General features: G+C 51.2%; 1 protein-coding gene across 1 annotated transcript in view; it reads left to right on the plus strand.

Annotated features, from left to right (window-relative positions):
* BDH1 (3-hydroxybutyrate dehydrogenase 1) overlaps positions 1-14,022 on the plus strand; it is a 50,827-nt gene extending 36,805 nt beyond the window's left edge. Inside the window, exons 5-7 of the mRNA XM_004465901.5 lie at positions 3,585-3,726; positions 10,255-10,407; positions 11,836-14,022. Of these exons, the coding sequence (XP_004465958.1) occupies positions 3,585-3,726; positions 10,255-10,407; positions 11,836-12,305 (765 nt within the window). The 3' untranslated portion in view covers positions 12,306-14,022. The remainder of the gene's footprint in view (positions 1-3,584; positions 3,727-10,254; positions 10,408-11,835) is intronic.
* The last annotated feature ends 7,949 nt before the right edge of the window (positions 14,023-21,971 follow it).

A 21,971-nucleotide genomic window follows, 5' to 3' on the forward strand; every position in this document is an offset into this window, starting at 1 on the left:
CACTAGGCTCAGAAGGCCACAATCTTGCCCCCTAATTTGTCATCCTCTGGATTCTATCCTGGATGGGTCAGAAATTAAGGCTACTAAATAGAAGAGGAAGAGGAGCTAGAAAATAGAGATAGACAACCTCCACCAGCATTCTCCAGCTTCCCACGCATGGTCAGGTCCGGGTCAAGGAAAAGCTTTAAATCGGATACAAGTTTGGGGGTTCTGGTTTCAAACCAGGCTGGCCTGGAGTTATTTGATTATTATACTGAACTGGGCTTTTAATGCTAAAACAAAGAGCTTTCTGTCTATTATCTGAGAATTACTGGAAAAGCTGCACAACTTGCCTGAAATCTCATCTAAGGATGGAAAAACAACATACAGAGAAGGGACAGTGAGTTGCTCTGAGCAAAGGCTCTTCACTGACAAGCTGCCAGTTAAGAATTCATGTGGACACCCTGACCTTGAGTGAGGGGCTTCCCTGAGGACCATAGGGACATTGGGGGGATGCTGACTAGAGGCACAAGGTAAGATCTAGTAGGGGAGTCCAAGAGTTGCTGCTGCTGATAACAGAGTTTAAGTCCTGGGAAGTGAAAAAGACGTTCATGGGAAACGGACTTTGGCCCAGTGGTTAGGGCGTCCGTCTACCATATGGGAGGTCCGCGGTTCAAACCCCAGGCCTCCTTGACCCGTGTGGAGCTGGCCATGCGCAGTGCTGATGCGCGCAAGGAGTGCCGTGCCACGCAAGGGTGTCCCCCGCGTGGGGGAGCCCCACGCGCAAGGAGTGCGCCCGTGAGGAAAAGCCGCCCAGCGTGAAAAGAAAGAGCAGCCTGCCCAGGAATGGCGCCGCCCACACTTCCCATTTCAGCAAATAGACACCAAGAACAGACAACCAGGGGAGGGGGGGAAATTAAATAAATAAATAAATCTTTTAAAAAAAAAGAAAAAAAAAAAGAAAAAGACGTTCAGCGTCCTTTGGTGTGCCTAAGCTGGAATCTTCAGTATTAGAAGTAGACACAAGCAGCCTCTGAGATTCACAGAACACTCAGGCTTGGCCGCCAGGGCCATTCGAGGAGACACCATGTGGAAGATGCAATAAAACAAGATACATGTTTTCCTGATGCCCATGTGCTGTCTGTGGAAGAATGAGGTGTCTGGAGGCATAGTCTGTGGGTACCAGCACCTTCCCATTCTGTACTTAAAGGTGGCTTCCCTGGTAGTTCTTTTTTGGTGGAGCTCCGTGTGGGCCTCTGAGAATGGCAGCATAAGCTCCAGGCTGCCTGCTCCCCTGTAGATGGAACATCTGCTGTGTTGTTTGGGAAGGTTGGCACATCCAGGGGATTTCAGAGCCAAGCCTTGGACCAATCAAGCTGTATGTGCAGCAGTGACTCTGGGTGTAACTGACCTTCCTGGTGCCAGGCCTTGGCAAGGACTCCATGGTTCACATCACATCACATTGTTTCTTCAGAAGGGCCATTGGGGAGGCTCCCTTAGATGGAAAACTAAGCTGTGATTGGGAGACAGTTTACGGTTGAAAGGGATGTTAGAGGGAAATCAGCCTGACATCCCATCTGATGCCTGGATCTTCCCTGTACCATATCCCTCTCCAAACTCTAACCACCACCACCACCACAGGTTGTTACGCATTCATTGCCTGAACACTTCCCAGGCAGTCCATGCCATCTTCAGACTGCAAAAGTCACTCCTCATTTTGAGCGAACTTGACTCCTTGGCCCTGGGGCTGCATAGAAGCAGTTGGTTCCCTCACTGTCCTTTTCTCCCCATGTCTTCTCTCCAGAGTCATTATCTCCAGCTCCTTTGGCACCGTGTGACAGAGTCCCTTCACCACTCTCTCCTCCATTCCTTTGTATGTGGGGACTGCTGAGGTCCTCCAGGACTGAGGCTAAGGTTCTCCTGGTTTATACCATTCACTAGGTTCAACCTGCCCTTTAGATGAAACTTTCTACCCTTGTTTGATGCTATCATCTGTGCTTTCCACTCTTGCCCTTTGCCTGGTATGTTTGCTTCAGTACCAGTCATATGTGCCCCTGGCAAGCCCTGGGTGGAGAGTAGGCATTTCTCTATCACGTCATTCTCTAGCAGCTACTCCATTCCTCTTGTAAGATGCACCAATATTCCATGGGCCACTAGGAAAAAAAATGCTGCCAATTAAACTGACAACATTTAATTTTCATGTGGATTGCAAGACATACCTATTGTGAAAAAACGTGTCATAGAATAGATGTTAATACAATCTGCCTTGTGACATGAGGACTAACGAGATAATGCATGTGAGATGCTTAACACAGCACACACCACAGTAAACACTGAAGAAATGATGTCTGTTTTTTCGAAAATCTTCCAGCAGCTCACTGCTGCCCCCAAACACACCCCTGCAGCCTTGTGTCCCACCACTGGCTTCTACTTCTACTCTGGCTCCAGCCAGTGACTCAGTGTCCATCCTCGTATATCTCCTAAAGTGCACATCTCCACCAGCTCCCCTTGTGAACTCACACAAAATATCCTCAGTTGAGACTGCCTCTGGAAAGCTGTCCCTGTCCCTCCCCACCTTCTGTGCCCCCTCCCACACATGTTACATACCACAAATACTCACCTCACTGTATTGTTTGCTTACTTTATGTCTCTTTCCCTAGAACCTGACTCTTTGAGAACTGGGACTGCATCATTGATCTTTCTGTTTTCAGTTCCTAGCACAGTGCCTGTCTTGGGATAGAGACCCAGGAAATGCTTGCTGAATGAGTGGCACTTTTCTGATGTTTAATAATTCCTGAATTTGCATGGCATTTATTGTTGAATAGGTTTTTTTAAACAAAACAAGACTATTTCTCCATTCCAGTAACCTGAGCAGGTGGGGACAGGTGGTGACGCCCCACCTTATTTTACAGCTGGGAAAACTGGGCACAAAGTTAAGGGACCGCCCTGAGCACACAGAGCCTGGTTAATGATGGAACTGGAGTTGGAGCCTGGTCTCTTACCAATTCAGGGTTTGACGGGCCCTTGGCTTAGCACAGAGGTGCAAACTGGCCGCCTGCTGGTCAAAGGTGGACTGTAGATGTGTTTTGGCCCAAACTGGTTTTTTTTTCTTTTTTTAAATGTGAATAAGTTGCCAAAAGTATTTTAAAATTAGATTTCACACAGAAATCCCAGTTACGATAAAAAACGTAAGCATCTGGCAACCCCAGGGCTTACAGTACCTCACAGACCACTGCTGCCAGGGGTGAGAGGCGAGGTGTGAGCTCCAGCTCCCGAGGCAGCCCACCCTCCCCACTGTCTGATCCCCACATACAGCAAGTTTGCAACACCTGCTTAGAGAAATCATCCTGCCAGACTGTGAGTCTTCATCAGCAAAGTCTCCATTCTATCCTCGGCTGTGTCCCTGGTGCTTAGCTTAGTGCTTGATGCATCATCGGAGCTCAGGGGTTGAAGGGAAATGCCTGATGGTGGGGCGGGACCACGTGGGCCTCCAGAAACACCTCCTGCAGTTGTCAGTAAGCCTGAGGCTTTGGCAGGGACTTGGGGCCCCCTAAGTCTCAGGATGGAAAGGAGGGGGGTTGAAGCAGCATCTCTCTCCTTTCCAGGACAAAGGGGGCCCTGGGGTCAAGGAGCTGGACAGCTTGAAGAGTGACCGATTGCAAACCGTCCAGATCAACGTCTGCAAAATCGAGGAGGTGGAGAAAGCGGTGGCAGTTGTCCACTCGAGCCTGAAGCAACCTGAGAAAGGTAGGGGGCACTTTGGGGCAGAAGGGGTGGTATGTGGGGCAATTCCAAGGGTCTTTTCCTAAATGCCACCTCCACTTGCTGGTATCCTGCCAAGAGACTGTTTTCTTTATTGTTTCTACTCTTCCTCACGCACAGTGGGATCAAGTAGATTAAATTAAATATATCTGTGCAATAAGGCAATGTAAAATAAAGCCAGAAAGTGATGTCAGGATCTATAGGAGTGATGAATGGATATGGTCTGGTTTAGGTCAGTTCAGCTACTCGTGATTGAGCACTCACTCTGGGCCAGGGGCTGGGCTGGGTGTTGGGATCAAGGATGGCCAAGACCCGGTCCTGTCCAGGAGGACACAGTTCAGTGTGGGGGCTGCCCAGGTGATCTCAACAGGAACAGTGCCCTGAGAGAGCCGAGCAGCCCAGGAAAGAGGGAGTTAGCCAGTCTTGGGGGCGAGGTGGGGGAAGTGGCCGGTGAGGAGAGGAGGACTTGAACAAAGGCTCTGAGGTCGGGAGAGGCACAGGTGCTGGGGTGACACATGGTTTGGTGTTAGTCCAGGGTCGAGTCTGGTGGAACTGGTGGCAACCAGTGAGGCTGAAGAGGGAGGTGGGGCCCAGGCCGTCCAGGCCTTGAGTGTCAGAAGGGAGCACCATGCTCCTAAGGGCAGTGGGGAGCCACAGATGGGATTTTAGTGAGGGGAAGGGCCTGATCAGATTCGTGCGCGTTCCTTCAGGGGCTGTGGTGGTGTGTGGAGCTTGGATTTAAGGGAGAGTATAGGTGACAGAGTCCTGACTGCTGGGTGCTGGGAAAGAGGAGGCATAGAGTCAAGGAGTATTGGGACAGAGAACCCAGAAGTGGCTGAATTTGGTGACTCGTGAGTGTGGGGCTGAGGGAGAGGTAAAAGGTCTCTATCCAGGATACCTTATGCCCCTCATCTGAGGAGCAGTTTGAAGGAATAGGGAGATGCTGAAGTTGCCCATGGAAGACCTGGTGAGTGTCCTGACTGGAGATTAGGTGTCCAGGGAGGGAGGTGAGATTAGGAGGAGGGGAGATGCAAGGAGGGTCTTCTGGGGGAACGTGAGTGTTTAGGGACCAGAGGAAGGGAGGAGACTGAGGAAGAACTGTCAGGTCTGGGTGCAGTGTTTTCAGAAGCTAAAGGAACAGGGAATTTGAGAGGGCCAGTAGCCAACATGGCCAAGTGTTGCAAAAGTTCCCATACCTATGGATTCAAGTTCTTCCTAATTCAGCCACATGGAGGGGCTTGGTGGCAGGAGCTCTGTCATAAAATTTCAGGGAATGTCATCCACATAGATACAGTGGAGATGGTGCAATTAATCCTGGAATTCGGCAGCATGGCAGCCTCATGGAGAAGCAAGTGTGGTCTAGTCTTTCATCTGTGAAATTTTCCTTTGCACTTCCTGGCAGCCCAGGCAAGAAGGGAAGGATACCATGGGTGTACCCCATTTCAGCTCCCTCATTTCCTAGGTGGGAGCAGCTCTCCTGAGGAGGGAGTAGGCAGTGTGACCAGAGACGGTGCTGGGTACTCTGTGCTAAGTTTCTGTCAGGCAGAAAAGCTGGTCAACTGTGAGCAGTGGCCTCTTAAGCTTCTGTGCTGTGGCTATATGAGAAGCTGTTGCTTGGGTTGCCAGCCTATCACTGAGATGTGACCTTGTCGGCCCACTTCCACCCCCACCCTTCACAACAAGCCGCGCCCCCCTGCTCTCTGAGGAGAAGCCTGTGAGCTCCTGAACTCACCCAACATCTGTTTAATAATTAATAGGCAGAGCCAGGGCTCCTGTCCCATTAAGAATTGGCGGGATGGGTCCCACTGGGATGATTATCAGTTTGGAATGTACAGCCTGCTCACGCCCTCCATGGTGGTAAATCCTCCTGCCACCACCTTCCCTGGGGTGGCAGGGATATTGCCTTCATAAACTAGTAGGCAGGAAAACAGCTGCAGTCAGCACCATAAAACCACTTCATTACAGCCTATGGGTTTTGTGGTGATTTAAAATGCCCGTGGAAGGGAATCGTCACTGTGGACTTGAGGACAGAATGGAGCTGCACCAGCCCTCAGCCATTGTCCCCAAAGGACTAGGAGCTGCTCAGGGCCACGGTCCTTGTCCCCAGCCACTGGGACAGAACCGCCTCTTGCCTGTACTGGACTGGCCAGTGAGCCTAACCAGGCAAGGCAGGGTAGACTCCAAATTGCCCTGGAGAGGTGCCTGCCTCCATGCCCTTGGATCTGGGCTCAAACCCCAGCACCCCAGCACAATCCTATGACGACTGCTTTTTCTACATGACACGTTCAGGGAGGGTTTGATATACCACTTACCATGACCTTACTTCACCAGTACTGCATTTTTCGGAAAAAGATTTGAAGATTTTTATGTCCTAAAAAGAAAATAATCTGGCAGATATGCAGGATACACACACTTCTCTCCTGGGCCAGTCTTTCTGCCCTGGAAAGCAGCAGCAAGTCCCCCTCCTCTAAGACAATGCTGGTGTTGAACTCCAGGTGGCGCCCTCCCAGGGCTTTCAGACCACCTGGCCATCCTTAGGCGGTGACGGCCGCTGACTCACTTCTACCCAGGCAGGAACCTTCCAGGAGAGCTGCCCCCCCCCCCCCACACCGTGGAGGGGCATATTCTGATGGTGAGTTTGATGCCCTTCATCCTTGTTCCTTGGAACAGTTGCTGCCAAATCCTTGGGAGCCAGCTGCAGGGGGTGAGATGAAGAGGACCCTGATGAGAGTGGATGAGCCATCTGTCGCCAGCCCTCTCCTTCCAGCAGGACTCTGAGGGACTGGGCATCTGGCCTGGGACCAGCCCTCTCCACCCCCACCCTAGGGAAAAGCCGGGTGGTGGCCATTGGGTAGGCGGAGGGCCTGGGCAGACAGTGGCCCCATCAATCATGAGTCAGTCTGTAAAATGTGTTGAGTACCTACTGTGTACTTGGAGGGTGCTGGCATTGGAAGGGGCATGGCCTGGCGGGGGGTGGTTTACATCTGGATGTGAGCCACTGACTTCTGGGAAAGACCTCTGAGGACTGGATATACTTTGGGGGGCTTTATGCCATGGACAGGAAAGACCCCACATCAGGGCCACCCTCAGTCAGAGTGTGGGAAGACTGAATTTCCTCTGGGCTTCACCTCTTCTTAGAAGGGTGACTTTCACTCATGTGGGCCTCGGCTGGCCCATCCGTGGAATGGGAAAAGTGCTCTGAGCCGTCCAGGACTCACACCCAGAGCTGGCTGCTGCTGCAGCATAGGTAGAATTTTACCAGTTGTTGCTGTCAGGTTGAGGGGTGGGGGGATGGAGTAGAGCCTGGAAGCAACAGAGGCAGGAAGGGACCATGATGGCAGGGGAGTGGCAGGCTGGTCAGCCTTAGAGAAGGCACAGTGTTTGGGGGAGGTGGGGGTCTGAAAAGGAGGCCTCACAAGCTGCTCCATGGAACGGGCCAGGAAGCAGCTGAGGAGAGCAGCTGGGGGCCAGGAAGGGAGGGTCTGGCTGAGGGGGTCATATCAGGATGGGGGTGGAGGAGAGAGACTGAGACAGGGAGTCCCGGGAAGAGGCTTCTCCAACAATACAGGGGAGAGGGAACAAGGACCTGAAGCAATAGAAATGGAAACAGGAAGGAAGACAGATTCTAGTGACACAGGAAAGGAAACCAACCACAGCGTGGAGTTCAGCACAAGGGCTGTGTCCGCAGACAGACCTGGGTCCACATCCTGCCCTTCCTTCCCACTGGTTAGCTGGGTGACATGAGCCATGTACTTAACCTCTCTGAGCCTCAGTTGTCTCTTCCAGATATGTAGCAATTTAATGTCTACCTTCTAGGTTGGTTGTGAGGATCAGGTGATCGATGGATGCAGAGTGCTTAGCTCAGGCTTGGCAGCTGTCATTTTGATCTTTAGCAGTAATATTAACAGTGCTTGGTGACTCATCAGATGGAGAAGTGAAGGAGTCAAAGAGGAAAGCGAAACTGTTAACAAAGGGGAGAAGCTGGCATGCACAGCTTGGGAAATGGATGTGTTGGTTGTTAGGGTGGGACTCTCAGGTGAAGTGTCTGTGAGGGGAGGAGACTGGGGTCAGGAGAGAGCCATGACTCCCAAGGGGAACCTGGGAGCTATGGATGTAGAGGTGGTATTTGTGGCTTTTGCACAGAACAGCTGTCACTCAGGCCAGCAGGAATGTTGTGAGTTTATTCAGAACATTGGATGAAGACTACTAGGTCCATAAGCTGTTATTGCTTACCAAGTGAGCAGAGCTAAAATCCAGGAGCCATGTGCTTTCAGAGGGCAAGTTCAATTGAACATTTTTGGATATCCACATCAGATGTAGTTGCTTTGATGTTTAGATGGCAAGATGTATGCATTTTAAGTCACATGATATTATCCTGTATAAATCATACACAAAGCAGCTGGGAAATTCCACAGACATAAAGTCAATGTGGTTGGCTAAGGATTGAGTGGGGAAGCAGGCCCAAGACAGGCCATTGGGGGATACCTATACTTAGAGGGGCACAGGTAGGAAAAAAGGGTGAGGCAGGATGGAGGAGATGCATGGCTATCATTTATGTTAAGGGAGAAGTGAGTGTAAAGGGCAATCAGTACTGCCTCGTACTGTGCGGAGGTTGAGGAGCGTGAGCATGGGGGCAAGGGCATGCTTAGCATGTGGTAACCTGGAGACCCTGGAGAGGGCAGGGCTGGGAACCTGGAATGGCTGGGAAATGAGAACCTGGAGAATATAGATAATATTTCAGAAGCCTGGCCATGGAGGGAAGGAGAGAAGACAGTGGCATGAGAGGACACATGGTTCAAAGGTTCTTTAAGGATATGGCAGCATGGTATTTGTAAACATCCATCCATTTAACAAACATTTATTGAGCCCCTACTGTGTGCAACATTGAGGGAAAGGAGCCAGGGACAAGGTAAAAGTTGCAGTTGCCTAAAGGAGAGAGAAGATTGATGGGTCGCTGTTGAAACCTAGGGCTGAAGCATCAGCCTTGAAGAGCAGAAAATGGTCGCCTGCTCATCCTGGGAGGCTCGGGGAGGTCTGAGGGGCTGGGGCGGGAGTGTGGGAGGTTGTAGTGGATGATGTAGATCTTGTCACTAGAGGCCACTGCAAGGTCCAGGGTGAGATCTGAGTGCAGGGAGGCTCCAAAAGTGCCACAGCAGGGAGTGGGAGCCAGCACATCAGGAGCTCTCGGTTAACTAGCAATTTCCTTTCTCTAACAAATCTCCTTAATTCTCCATAATTGAAGGAGAAGGCACTAGCGGTCAGTTGACAAAGCTCAATTTGGGTAACACGGAAGGAAGGCAGCTAGAGACCAATTACTCTGTCATTACAGGAACTCATTTCCAAGATTAACTCTCCCAGTTCCCCTGCAGGCAGGAGACCAGCTCTGAGAGGCAGACAGAAGCTCTGCTCGCACCAGGCTGTGTGGAGAGTGTAAACTGAGAGTTTCCACAACAAAGAGGCAGGGCCTATCTCTGTCCTAAGGATCCTGCATGTCCAGTCCTTGCACCCCAAAAAGTGAACTCAAAGAGGGTCCCACAGAACAAAGCTGCCTGCTCGTTGCCACTTTCTTCCAGTTCAGCCCTGCCTCTGACTTACAGAGTAACCTTAAGCCGGTCCTTTCCCCTCAATTTCCTTGACTGTAAAATTTTCAGACCAAAGGAACTCCAAGGACCCTTCCAGCACCAACCTTTTCTAAGTCTAAGAAAGTCAGCTGTCCCTAGCTAGTCTTGCAGGAAGCACTAAACCCAAATCTGTCCTGACAGTGTACATTAGCTCTGATCCTGTACTCAGCCCTGTGGGACCACACGAGGAAGAGGGTTGGTCTCTAGCTGCGAAGACCAGGAGTGTGCATGTAGGATATTTGTGAACAGGTCACCATGTCACAGGGGCTTAACATGTGGTAATCATTAAAAAGTTCCATGCTTCAGAGAAGTGAGGTCAGAGAGCAAGACCATTGTTAGGAGGGTCTCAGAGTAGAGGAGTATAGGGGCCTAACCCCAGATCAAGCCTTGAATGAGTCTCTAACTTGCTGTGTGATTTTGGAAGCTGGGTCTCCTGTCTGGTCCTCCAGAAGAGGTCGACCTGGACAGTTCCCATGGCTTCTGGCAAGAGGGAGAATGTAAGCAGAGGCTCAGAGGCAGGGATGACAAAGCAGGTGCCTGAAAGTAGGGCGGGGAGGAGTTGGGGTACAGGAGGAGTTGGATGGAGTAGAGTAGAAGTGAGTGATCAAGGTGGAGTAGGACTCAAGACCAGGAGAACTTGGCAGGGCTGGTCGTGATTGGCCCAGAGAATTGATTCTCTCAACAAGATTCTAGACTATAGAGAGGGTCACAATCTACACTTCAGGCCTTTTGCTCTCCTGTCACTCTTGGGTGACTCTAGGAAGGGTCCTGAGAGCCATGGGCAAGAGACTGGGAAGTAAGGGGACAAGGGGACAACAGTGGGGAGAACTGGAGGGTGATGCCCGAGGCTGAGCCCTTGGGGTGACTGCCAAGTCTGTCCTCTCCTGTCCAGGACTGTGGGGCCTGGTTAACAATGCAGGCATCTCTACATTTGGGGAGGTGGAGTTCACCAGCATGGAGACCTACAAGGAGGTGGCGGAAGTGAACCTCTGGGGGACCGTACGGACAACAAAAGCCTTTCTCCCCCTCATCCGAAGGGCCAAAGGTGAGTTAGAAAGGAACCTCCTTCTTGTTCCCTGGACCTGCCCCCCACCTTGCTTTCCATCCTTGCTCAGAATGGCAGGGCCTGTTTCAGCAGATCCAATATCCCAGCCCAGCAAGGCTGAGCACCTGAATCCCAAGGTCATGCAGGGCCTGTGGTGGTGCCGAGCAGAGGTGCCATGTCCAGGCAGTGGGAAAGGATTTGTGGTTTTCAGAAAGTAGAGCAGGTATGACGCCAGCAGTCTAAGCACCAAAGGCAGGAAGATTAGAGCAGTGATCTCACCTCTAGGACCATAAACTAGAAAATATTCACCTTTGTGCACAAAACTACATTTCATTGTATCTATGGAGGTGGTTAAGTAAATTTTGGCATATTCATTCCATGGGTTATTATGCTGTGGTTTTAAAAAATGAGACAATCCTGGTATTAAGTAAAAGAAAAACAGTGAATGATTAGAAGTTTGGAAAACAAACAAAATACCCAAACCACGTTGGATTGCCAAATGTGAACAAACCACCTCAGTAGGCACTAACTGGTTTTCTTCCTAGAACAGCTAAAGGGCAGTTTCTAGGAAGTCTGCCCCCAGGGCTGGGAGAAGCCATGCTTGGTCCCCACACCCACAGACCTTTCGAGCTCAGCTCTCTTCCAGTGCCCAAGACTGCCCACGTGTCTTAGCTTTGAAGTCAGGTTCGGAAACCCTGCTCCTGCCCTATCTGCTTCCCTCTTTGCCTGCTGTCTCAGGCTCCATCCAGAATGGGGCAGAGTTGGGGACTCTATCCTAATAGTGCAAGTCCTTCTCCTCTTTCCACGTTGCCTTGAGGCTCTTCCTGCTTGCCCCAGCCTGTTGTTGCCACCATCTGTCAGTAAGCGCTTGGACTCAGCCATGTTACTTATCTATCTGTCTTACTATCTGAGCTCGAGTTTAAACCTTATGAGGTATGTTTAGGCTGTATTTCTCCCTGCCCAGCGTCAGACCTTGCCAGTTGTGAATGCTGGCTCACCATCCCACATTTGCCCACTGCATTTCACTCCATATTATCATCACCTGGTGAGCTTTGTTTGGTTTTTGAGTTAGTGTGTTGCCCATTATCCTGTGCCCTCATGGCACGTGGGCCTGCTTCTCACTCATTTCTCCTCCTCTGTCCTGCCTGGCACAGCCAAGCACCTGAGACGTTTCAGCGATGCTGCTGCTGAGGTGTGGGGCATGAGCTAACCTTGAGTATTAAATGAGCTAGCCTTGAGTATTAAACGAGAAGGCCTCTGGACCCTGGGTGCTTCAGAAGACTGGGCCCCAGCCTGACAGGCAGCATGACATGTGTCAGGGGTCAGGATGGCCAGGTTCCAGCAAGGTCTCCAGAAGCATGCCTGGCCCTAGCCTCTGTCCCCACAGGTGTGCACACCTGAGCAGACGTCTGCTGTCTCCCTCTGTAGGCCGCGTTGTCAACATCAGCAGCATGATGGGCCGCATGGCCAACCCAGCCCGCTCCCCATACTGCATCACCAAGTTCGGCGTGGAGGCCTTCTCTGACTGCCTGCGCTATGAGATGCATCCCCTGGGTGTGAAGGTCAGTGTGGTGGAGCCTGGCAACTTCATTGCTGCTACCAGCCTCTACAGCCCTGAGACCATCAAGGCCATCGCCAAGAAGATGTGGGATGAGCTGCCTGAGGTGGTGCGCAAGGACTACGGCAGGGAGTACTTTGACAAGAAAATCGCCAAGATGGAGGACTACTGCAACAGTGGCTCCACAGACACGTCCTCCGTCATCAATGCTGTCACCCACGCCCTGACCGCCACCACCCCCTATACCCGCTACCACCCCATGGACTACTACTGGTGGCTGCGAATGCAGATCATGACCCACTTGCCTGGAGCACTCTCTGACAAGATCTATATACACTGAGGAGTTTCTCTGTGGCCTCTGATGTGGGGCCTGGTGGGAGGGAGGAGGGAGGGAGGGAGGGAGGGAGGGAGGGAGGAGAGCTTATACTGCCACCTTAGTCACCTTTGGGTTACCCACATTCACAGCGGTGTCCCAGGGGGACGCACTACCAGTTTTCACATCAACCAGAGGGAATAACCCAGCCTCACTTGTTTGCACAGTGAGCCTTCACAAATGGGATACAGGAACCCCTAAACCTCATACAACATGGTGCACCCACCTTTCTAGGGTTGATTTTATTCAGAGATTTTGGAGAAACAACTTCATATTAAAAATAGATTTATTATAGACTAGAATCCAAATTTCCTTGCACTTTTATGATAAAATGTTAATTCAGACAATTTATCTCATTTGATCCTTAAGCAGCCTCCTAAGTAAAAAGAACTGATATCATTTTTTCTTTTGTACCTGAGGAATCTGCAGCCCAAAGAGAACACATGACTAAGCCGTTATTGCTTTTAAGTAGAGAGCCTAGACTTGAACCCCTTTGGTCCAAGTCGTGTGTTCTGCCATTGCTGTGGACACACCTCCCATTTTGTTTTTCAGGGCTGCTTCACGGCAGGCCAGCTGTGTCCTCGTCGGAGCCACGCATACCAGGGGCCCACTTCATGTCCTCTCTGCATGTCCTCAGTGCTGTGCGACTGGCCAGCGGCCAGGTGGTTCAGGCTGACTATATGGAGGGCGTGGGATCATTCGGGATCTTTTCCATTTGAGGTTTCCCCAGTCTTTAAAGATGTAAAGTAGACTTGTGTGGAGATGCTCTTTGGCTGGAGGGCAGTTGCTGTCTGCTTTGGGTCTGCTTGGTCCTGCCTGGGGATGGAGCAGCCTTGGTGCTCAGGCAGGGCTCTGTGCCTCGGGGATTGGTCCCTGCCGGTCTCACGTGGTGCTCACACTCACACTCACACACACTTCTGTTCTGCAGGGTTTCAGGGTGGCCTTCACTGATGACTCACCCTTCCTTCTGTGGCCTTATTTTTAATGAATAAGCCAAGTCCCCGATAGGCAGAGTCTGTGTGATCACTTCTTGTGGATTTGCGTTTAAAGGCTGCCTGCCCAGGGTCTGGATGTTTGGACCCAAACCAGGCACCACTGTCATCCAGGTGGCTGCGCGCCGATTGCCAGTTGCCAGTCTTGTAAATCAAGCTGGAGTTTCTGTGGGGATCGGCCTGCCGCTAGAGGGCTCCCTGCCTCATCCATAGCTGGGAGGGCTGCCCTGCTCAGATTCAGCTTCCAGGCAAGCCTGAGGGCTCACAAAGGGTTGGCGATCGCCATCTGGGAAACAGTCCCTGCACAAAGAAGCCAGGCCCTTCTAGACACAGCGCTCTTGCTCTTCTATCAACTGCCTGGCTTAAACCTGGAGCCTGGTGTCAGGGGATGGCAGAGGAACCTGGGCTGCAGGAATGAGCCATGGGGCTTGGGCTTTTCCCAGGAAAATGGGTCTCCTAATGAGCAAGCTCAGTTTGCCATTTGTCCCCTCATCTTCAAACAGGAGGACAGGCAGAGGCTGAATCTGTCCAGAGCCCTGAGAGGAGTGCTTGAAGGCCACTGTGTTTACATAACAATAAGATGTTTTTGTACTACTGGGCATACGTCTCCCAGGAACCTTTCAGAGTAGTAGTTTTACATCTTGGTAGATTTTGTTTTCATGCCAAATTTTATTAAAGAAAAATGGATGCAACCCTTGAGTTCCACTTGTGTAACGATACCAGGGAACTAGAGGGAAGGGGAGATGGTCACCTGCTGGGTCCGAAGCCACAGTGCACTGCACCCCGGAGAGGACACTCTGGTCTGCAGGGAATGGGAGGTCTCTAGGAGGAGCCAGCACTGCTGAATCGACCTGCAGGCTGCTTCGGCTCAGTTTGTACCCAAAAAGAACTTCACCCAGTTCCTCTGTCAGTGGGGTCCCATGGTCCAGTGCCACCAGCCAGCACTGACCCCCACTCTGGCTGGAGGCTGGGTGAGGGCTTTTTGCAAGAGACTCTTGATGGCAAGTGCTTTATTTCCAAGCACATGCTGCACTTAATAGTCTGCCAGGGGCCAAGAAGCTATGCTGGCCTGTGACAGGGCCCCTGGCTCTACCTGCCAGAGTCCTACAGGCTTGCCTCTGCCACCCACAGCAGGGAACCTGTAGACTCCCCAGTTGTGAGGTCTGTTTACTTCCTGTATTTAAAACAGAACCCAGCTCCATAAACCTTTGCAAATCTCTTCCCTGGAACAGGTGCAGACATGGGAGGAGGCTCCCCCAGCTTGGGGGGCACCAGGCTGGGGCTGCTGGAGTGTCACCAGGCACAGCCATACAGAATTGGGCACACTACCCAGCCCGTTCCCTGCCTCCTCTTACCTGATTCTCACAGCAGCCCTGGGAGCTAGGCAGGGTGTGGATATTAAATCATTTTATAGAGAAGGAAACATGCTACCCCTAGTATCTCACCAAGACAGGGATAGAGCCAGATCTCCAAGCCAGTCATAACCTCCAACCCAGAGCTAGTGATGCATGAAAAGCAGGGCAGATGGTACCAGGATCTAAAAGAGGGGGAAAAAAAAAAAACCTCAATTATGTAACAGTGAGAAAAATCCTTAAGCATATGTACAGTAGCAGAGGACCACTACATGAGCCAGCTCCTTCCCTTCCCCTTGGGCTGAGAGAAGTGCTGGAGGAGCCCCCTGCTTCCCTTCTGTAGGGAATCTGCCTCAGCAGGGCTAGCACTGCCCCAACAGGGCCATTTCAAAGGGATGCTCTAGGAATCCTGAAGTCCAAACCTTGGGCAGAAGCAGGTTCTGGGGCTGCCCTCACAGGGCTTGAGGGCTATATGAGCAAAGAGCTTGAGATACACAGGAAGTATTTCTCCTCAGGTAAGGACATGGAATGAAGAAGGCTGTGGAACTCATGCTCTGGTGGTAACAAAAACAAACAAAACCCAGAGCATAATAAGGCCTTTCTGGTGTGTGCAGGCAATAAGGAAGGGTGATCTATGAGGGGCAGCTTCAGAGGTACGGGGTGAGTGTCTATTGGGTCCAGTGTCAAGGATGAGAATTAGGGCTGAGAGCAGCTGCCAGGACCCCCAGAAACTCAGAGAAGGAAAGGGGATCACCTATCATCAAACTAGCTCTCAGCCTCCTGGGCATGGGGCCAGCTAGCCAGGGCTTGAACCCCTCCAGTGACAGGGAGATCATTACCTCATGATAGGAGTTTATCCAAAGACTGTACCCCTCTAACTTAATTCCTGTGACACCTAGCTATGACTGAGAACCACAGCACAGAATAATTTTGATGTTTTCAATAGCCTGCTGGATATTTGGAAGAGCCTAGGTCCCTCATTTGGCCAGGTTTCCATACTCTTCCCTATTTGAAGAGAAGATTATGGCTGTGGTTTCCCATTCCTGGTTCTAAATGACACGTGCCAGGCTGAATGGCCACCAGAATTCCCCTTAAGCAACCAAGAATGTTGAGACAGGTTTTCATACCTTGGGTAAGAGGCTGACAGCTCCTCATGTGCATGGGTGCCCATAGCACAGGTAACCCGCATTCATGACTAATCTCTCATCTAATCCTCAAAAACGCGTCAGATTTAGGCAGGGCAAGTACCAATATTCCCATTTTACAGATAAGGAAAATGCTTCAGGGAGGTGAAATGATTTGCCCGAGATCACAGAGCCAGAAAGTGGAAGAGCCAAAGCAGATACCCAGGCCTTGCTGCTTCCATCCCAGGGGCCTTTCCTTTACCCCAATTTGCCTCAGTCTCCCCATCAGGACCCTGGAACTGGGCTGATCTCAGCTCTGTCAGAGGCTGGCCATGTAGCACAGTGAAGGAGTGACGGATGGGGGAACATGAAAGTCAACTCTTTCCCAGTCTACACTTTTGCAGACAGCAGCACAGAAAGGAAGGCTTGGCCTTCCCTGTCCTCACTGCACATGTGTCCGGGTCTCTCCCAGGGGCCTGGGCACTGATGGAGGCTCTAGAGTGGAGGGAGCAGGGGCAGGAAGGGCTTCCAGGGCTGTGGCTGAGGACCATCCTGGCCTCAGCACTGAGGGAGATGTGTTAGAGGAGAGAGGGAGTGGGAGTGGGGGCCAATGTCAGGAGGCACTGGGACCTGGAAACACCACGTGCTACTCTCTCAGTGAGACACACTTAATTACTCTATAAATGTGAGGCTGTTCTCACTTATCAAATTATAGATGAGCTTAATTACAGCTCACTGAGTAATCACTCTGGGCTCCTTCAGAAATAGCAGTGGGCTGTCTTCTCAGCTTCAGCTGTAGCCACCCCACTTTCAGGGGGATCTGCTCAATCCTGAGGTTTCAGAGTGCTGCTAAACTCTGCTCTCAGACACTGAGAGTGAAGATGGGGGACCGTATTGGGCGCCACCCTCCTGGGACCACTCAGCCGGCAAGAGCCCTGCTGGGCCAGCTGGGCCTGAGATCTGTGCCTGGGTTGCTTACTCTGCTGGGGCCTCTCTCTTCCACATATGTTGTGTTCTGGTCCAAAGTTTTGGACCATGGTGTCTGACCAAAGGTGTATAAAAGTAGTACAGTAGTATGAGAAACAGAGAGCATCATGCTGGACGAGATTTTATAGAGACTCCAGGGCAGCCTCAAAGAGACAGGGTAAGAGCAGCAGACCACAAGGGGTTGATGAAAGTTCTATGACATTATGAAGGGCATCGCAAAGGTCACTGCAGGCTGGCACCATCGATAGACTATTGTTCCAGTGGAAGAAATTGGCTGCAGGCATGTTGTGATTTCAGGGCATTGGTGGGAACCAAGGAGCAATTGCCAAGGATAATCCATATTCAGGAGTGCAGTCCTATGCTTAATAGCACAGCCCTCCCCCCCTTCTACCCCCCTATTATTAATATTTGAGTCTCTTCTTTGTGCAAGGCTATGGCTAGGCATAGGAGGACCAATGGCAGGCAACCCACTGACCTCCCAGCTTACAGTTTACCTGATGAAGCCAGAAAGTTTAACCCAGTGTGACAGGTAGGTACAATGATGGAGGTAGATTGGGGGGATTTGGGGCACCTGACCTGTTTTGGGGTCAGAGAAGCCTTCTTGGGGTAAGTCACATTTATGTTGAAACCCAAAAGATGAGTAGATGTATGTTAGTTTGCCAGGGCTGCTATGACAGATACCACAGAAGGGATGGCTTAAACAGTAAACTTTTATTGCCTTATGGTCTGGGAGGCTGGAAGTTCAACATTAAGGTATTGTCAAGGCTTGCTTTCTCCCAGAACCTGTTGCATTCCAGTAATCCTCTATGACATAGTGCTCTCTCTCTCCTTGTGTCTGCCACTCTGGTTTCTGCTAACTTGTGGCTTCTTCTTCATGCCCAGTTTTGTTTGCCTATATGGACTTCAGCCATGTGGGCGTAAGGCCCATCCTCATTTGGGGTGGACACTCCTTAACTTTGCACATGTTATTCCCTCTGCTTGGAACTCTTTTCCTGGCTGATTGTGGTAGGTTGAATCATGTCTCCCACAAAGAAATGTTCAAGTCTTAGTCCATGCTCCCATGGGTACAAACCAATAACATCTTCAAAGGGCCTATTTACAAAGTCCTGGAGGAAAGCAAGAGCTCAGGACAGCGGGAGTTGAGCTGAGCGAGAGGAGGCTATAAAGACAGACAAGAGTTGGTCACCAAGGGCCCTGTAAGTCCTGGCAGGAGTTTTTCACTTAATTTAAAGACAACAGGGAGTCACTGAATTGGTTGTTTTTTAAAGTTTTATTTATTTACTTATTTATTTTTATTTTGCCCTCCCCCCACCCCACTATGGCTCTCTCATCTGTCTACTTATTGTCTACTCGTCTTCTCCAGGGGCGCTGGGAACTTAACCCAGGACCTCCTACATAGGAGGCCAGTGCCCAATGGCCTGAGTCACATCTGCCCCCTGTGGGCTGTGGCATCTGCTGCCTTGTGGCATTTGCTTGTTTAGATGTCTGCTCGTTGTGGCGGTGCAGCATCTAGCTCATTGCAGTGGGTGCAGCATCTGCTTGTCTACTTTAGGAGGCACTGGGACCTGAACCCAGGACCTCCCATGTGGTAAGTGGGCACCCAATTGCCTGAGCCACATCCACTTCCTGAATTGTTTTGTTTTCTTTTACTGATTTTAAAGATTTTTAAATTTTTATTTCTCTCCCTCCCCCCCGATTGTCTGTTCTCTGTGTCCATTCGCTGTGTGTTCTTCTGTGTCTGCTTGCATTCTTGTCAGGCAGCACCAGGAATCTGTGTCTCTTTTTGTTGCATCATCTTGCTGCATCAGCTCTCCGTGTGTGCAGTGCCACTCCTGGGCGGGCTGCACTTTATTCTTGTGGGGCAGCTCTCCTTGCGGGCCTCACTCCTTGTGGGTGGGGCACCCCTATGTCGGGGGCATCCCTGCGTGGCATGGCACTCCTTGTGCACGGCAGCACTGCGCATGGGCCAGCTTGCCACACAGGCCAGGGGGCCCTGGATACCAAACCCTGGACCTTCCATATGGTAGGTAGACACTCGATCAGTTGAGCCACATTCGCTTCCCTCCCTGAATTGGTTTTAATCAATCAAGTCACATGATCTAATTTACATGTTAGGAAGAAACTGTGGCTTCTGTGTGAAGAACAGATTAGAGAGAGGCAAGAGTGGAAACAGGAAGAACCATTAGAAAGTTGGAGGGGAGCAGTTGTAGCTCAGTGACTGAGCACCTGCTTCCCATGTATGAGGTCCCAGGTTTGATCCCCAGTACCTCTTCAAAAAAAAAAGTTGTTGGAATAATCCAGGCAAAAGGTGGCTTGGATAAGGATAGTGAAATAAAGGTGGATTCAAGAGAGATCTGGAGGGAGATTCTACAGGACTTGGTGGTGGCTTAAATGAGGGAGTTTGGGGAATGTCATCAGGGATCATTCCCAGGAATCCAGTTTGGGCAGCTTGGTAGGTAATGAGGCTGTTCATGGAGGAAGGATCGCAGGAGAATGAGAAGCTTGGTGGGTAGGCCTTCAACATGCAACACCCAAATTTGCTAAAAAAAAAAAAAAATCAATACCCTTTCATGAACAATTTTTTTTTTTTAAAGATTTATTTATTTATTTTAATTTCCCCCCCCTCCCCTGGTTGTCTGTTCTTGGTGTCTATTTGCTGCGTCTTGTTGCTTTGTCCGCTTCTGTTGTCGTCAGCGGCACGGGAGTGTGGGCGGCGCCATTCCTGGGCAGGCTGCACTTTCTTTTCACGCTGGGCGGCTCTCCTCACGGGCGCACTCCTTGCGCGTGGGGCTCCCCCACACGGGGGACACCCTTGCGGGGCACGGCACTCCTTGCGCGCATCAGCGCTGCGCATGGCCAGCTCCACACAGGTCAAGGAGGCCCGGGGTTTGAACCGCGGACCTCCGATATGGTAGACGGATGCCCTAACCACTGGGCCAAAGTCCATTTCCCAATGAACAATTATTATGTACCTTGTCCTCTGCACAGGAGGAGAGACAGCATTTTTTTTTTTTTAAAGGCACCAGGGGTTGAACCCAGGACCTTCTGCATGGGAAGCAGGCACTCAAACCACTGAGCACACCCACTCCCCTCCCCAAGAGGGGTCTTCTATACTACATTCCTACATGCAGATGGGGAAGACGGGTGAGGGGCAGCAGGACTTCTAAAGAATGCAGTGTTACAAGATTTACTATCAGTCACCAGTTTACAACCAGATCTAAGGCTTGCCTTTTAACTATTTCGGAATGGAATGTGGCTGCAACTGGAAGGGGAAAGAACTGGAAGGGTTGCGGGAGAAAACGCAAAGTTTTATATGCCACGGAGTTTCCTGGTTCTGGTTTAGGTCTTGTATTTGAGGGAAGAAGGGAAAGGCTTTATTCCACCAGCTATGATAAAGCTACAGTCATTTCCAGTCTCAACACAACCCGTCTTCTTCCCCGCAGTCTTGGAGATGTGTGGGGGCATGAATGGACAGAAGTCTCCCCACATTGGGAGTCCCCTGACTTTTGAAATAATAAAAACTGAGCATCCATAGAATAGCACTGCTGGTTTTGCCCTGATGCCTGTAGCATGAGGTGGCCGAGCAAACGGTGCCAGGGCCACGAAGACCACCCCTGCGGTGGGGCCCTGTGGCCCGTGGGCCTGGGCGCGTGGATGGAGGGTGAAGGCAGACCCAGACCAGCTCAGGCTGAGCACAGACTTGGAAGCATGCTTGGCCCCTCAAGGAATGTGACAAATTGGAGTTTTCCACCTTGGGGCTTTATTTTCAGTGAGGTTAAGCATCTAACAAAAGAATGCAATAAAACATTAAAAAAAAAAAAAAAAGCAGCAGCAGCAGCAGCAGCAGGGGAGGCTTTTGTGTTCCTGCAGCAGAGGGAGAAGCAGTAAGAGACCCGGTAAGAGACCCGGTAAGAGACCCGGATGCACAACCCCTGGGAAGGCAGCCCACATACAATGCTGCGATGCCCCCTTAGAGGTGACAAGTCCTCAGTGACCCTGCAGTCAGAGAGATGGGAGAGAAACAGGCCTTGCTGGAAATTCGGTTCTAGGCATAACAGAAAGTTTGGGTAGAAAAAAACGCAAGTTTTGGAGCCATATGGACCTGACTTTGAAACCTGTAACTTTCCAGGTGCATAATGCTGTCCAATTACCCAGTGTCCCTCTGCCTAAAATGGGGTAACAATCCTTACCTTGCAGGATTGTGTGTAGATTAGACGAAGGTATAAACCCCCTTGCCACCGATCTGGGGCAAGGAAGTGCCCTGGCCAGTGTACCTGCTGCCTTAATCAGCATCTCCTATTCCCACCCCAGCCCCAACCTTTTTGAGGGATGCTCAGACCTCAGTCCAAAAGTGTTCCAGGGGCAGAGAGAGAAACTGAGCAACACTTAGGGTTGAACCACAGCCACGAGAGGCCTGCTCCTCCCAGGGGCCTCCTCCTGCAGGCACCGCTTTCTGACTGCTAATGCAGAGCAAATTCTACAGCCCTCCGTGACCTCCTTGCTGGGAAATGCTGAAGGGGATGCTGAGTGGATTAAGGAATTATTGGCCAGAAGGGCTTAAGCCTAGATGCCCAGACAAAATGTCCACCCTAGGCAGAGAAGACTGGTATTTTCTGAAGCACAACCCCTTGAAGTGGCCCTGGGGGTGGGGTGGGGTGAGAAGAGGGAATCAGCCCATTCAGCTCAGGGGAGGAGGACACTCCGATGGCGGTCTGTGCTTGGGGTCTTGCTGTAACCCTAACTAGGCCCCAGCTTCCTTTCAGCCCTTTCTCTTTCGGCATCCAGGTCCTGAGGGCTGAGTTCTCTGTAGGGCCAGCTGCAGGGGCCCTGCCCTCAGCGCTCCCAGCCTCAAGGAGGTCCCAGGCCTGCGGGGCTGTGCGGGTGCAGAATGGGGTCAGGTGGATGGGCACCAAACTAAGAACTAGCCCCACCCGACAGCCTGCGACAAGGCAGGCACACTGTGGGAACCCAGGAAGGAAGAAGGAAATTCCTAAAGGCGTTGTGCTCCAGCTGAGCCTTTACAAGGTGGGAGCGGAGGCAGGACACTTGGCAGGGCATTTCACACAGAAGAGCAGGGGTGAAGACCCCACATCCAAGAAGGCTGCCCCTTTAAAGGGGAAGTGCAGCCATTTGGGGAGGCTTGAAGAACTCCAGGCCCTGGGAATAAAAGGACGGTGG

The sequence above is a fragment of the Dasypus novemcinctus genome, chromosome 4 (assembly GCF_030445035.2).
Source record: "Dasypus novemcinctus isolate mDasNov1 chromosome 4, mDasNov1.1.hap2, whole genome shotgun sequence".
NCBI classification, from domain to species: domain Eukaryota; kingdom Metazoa; phylum Chordata; class Mammalia; order Cingulata; family Dasypodidae; genus Dasypus; species Dasypus novemcinctus.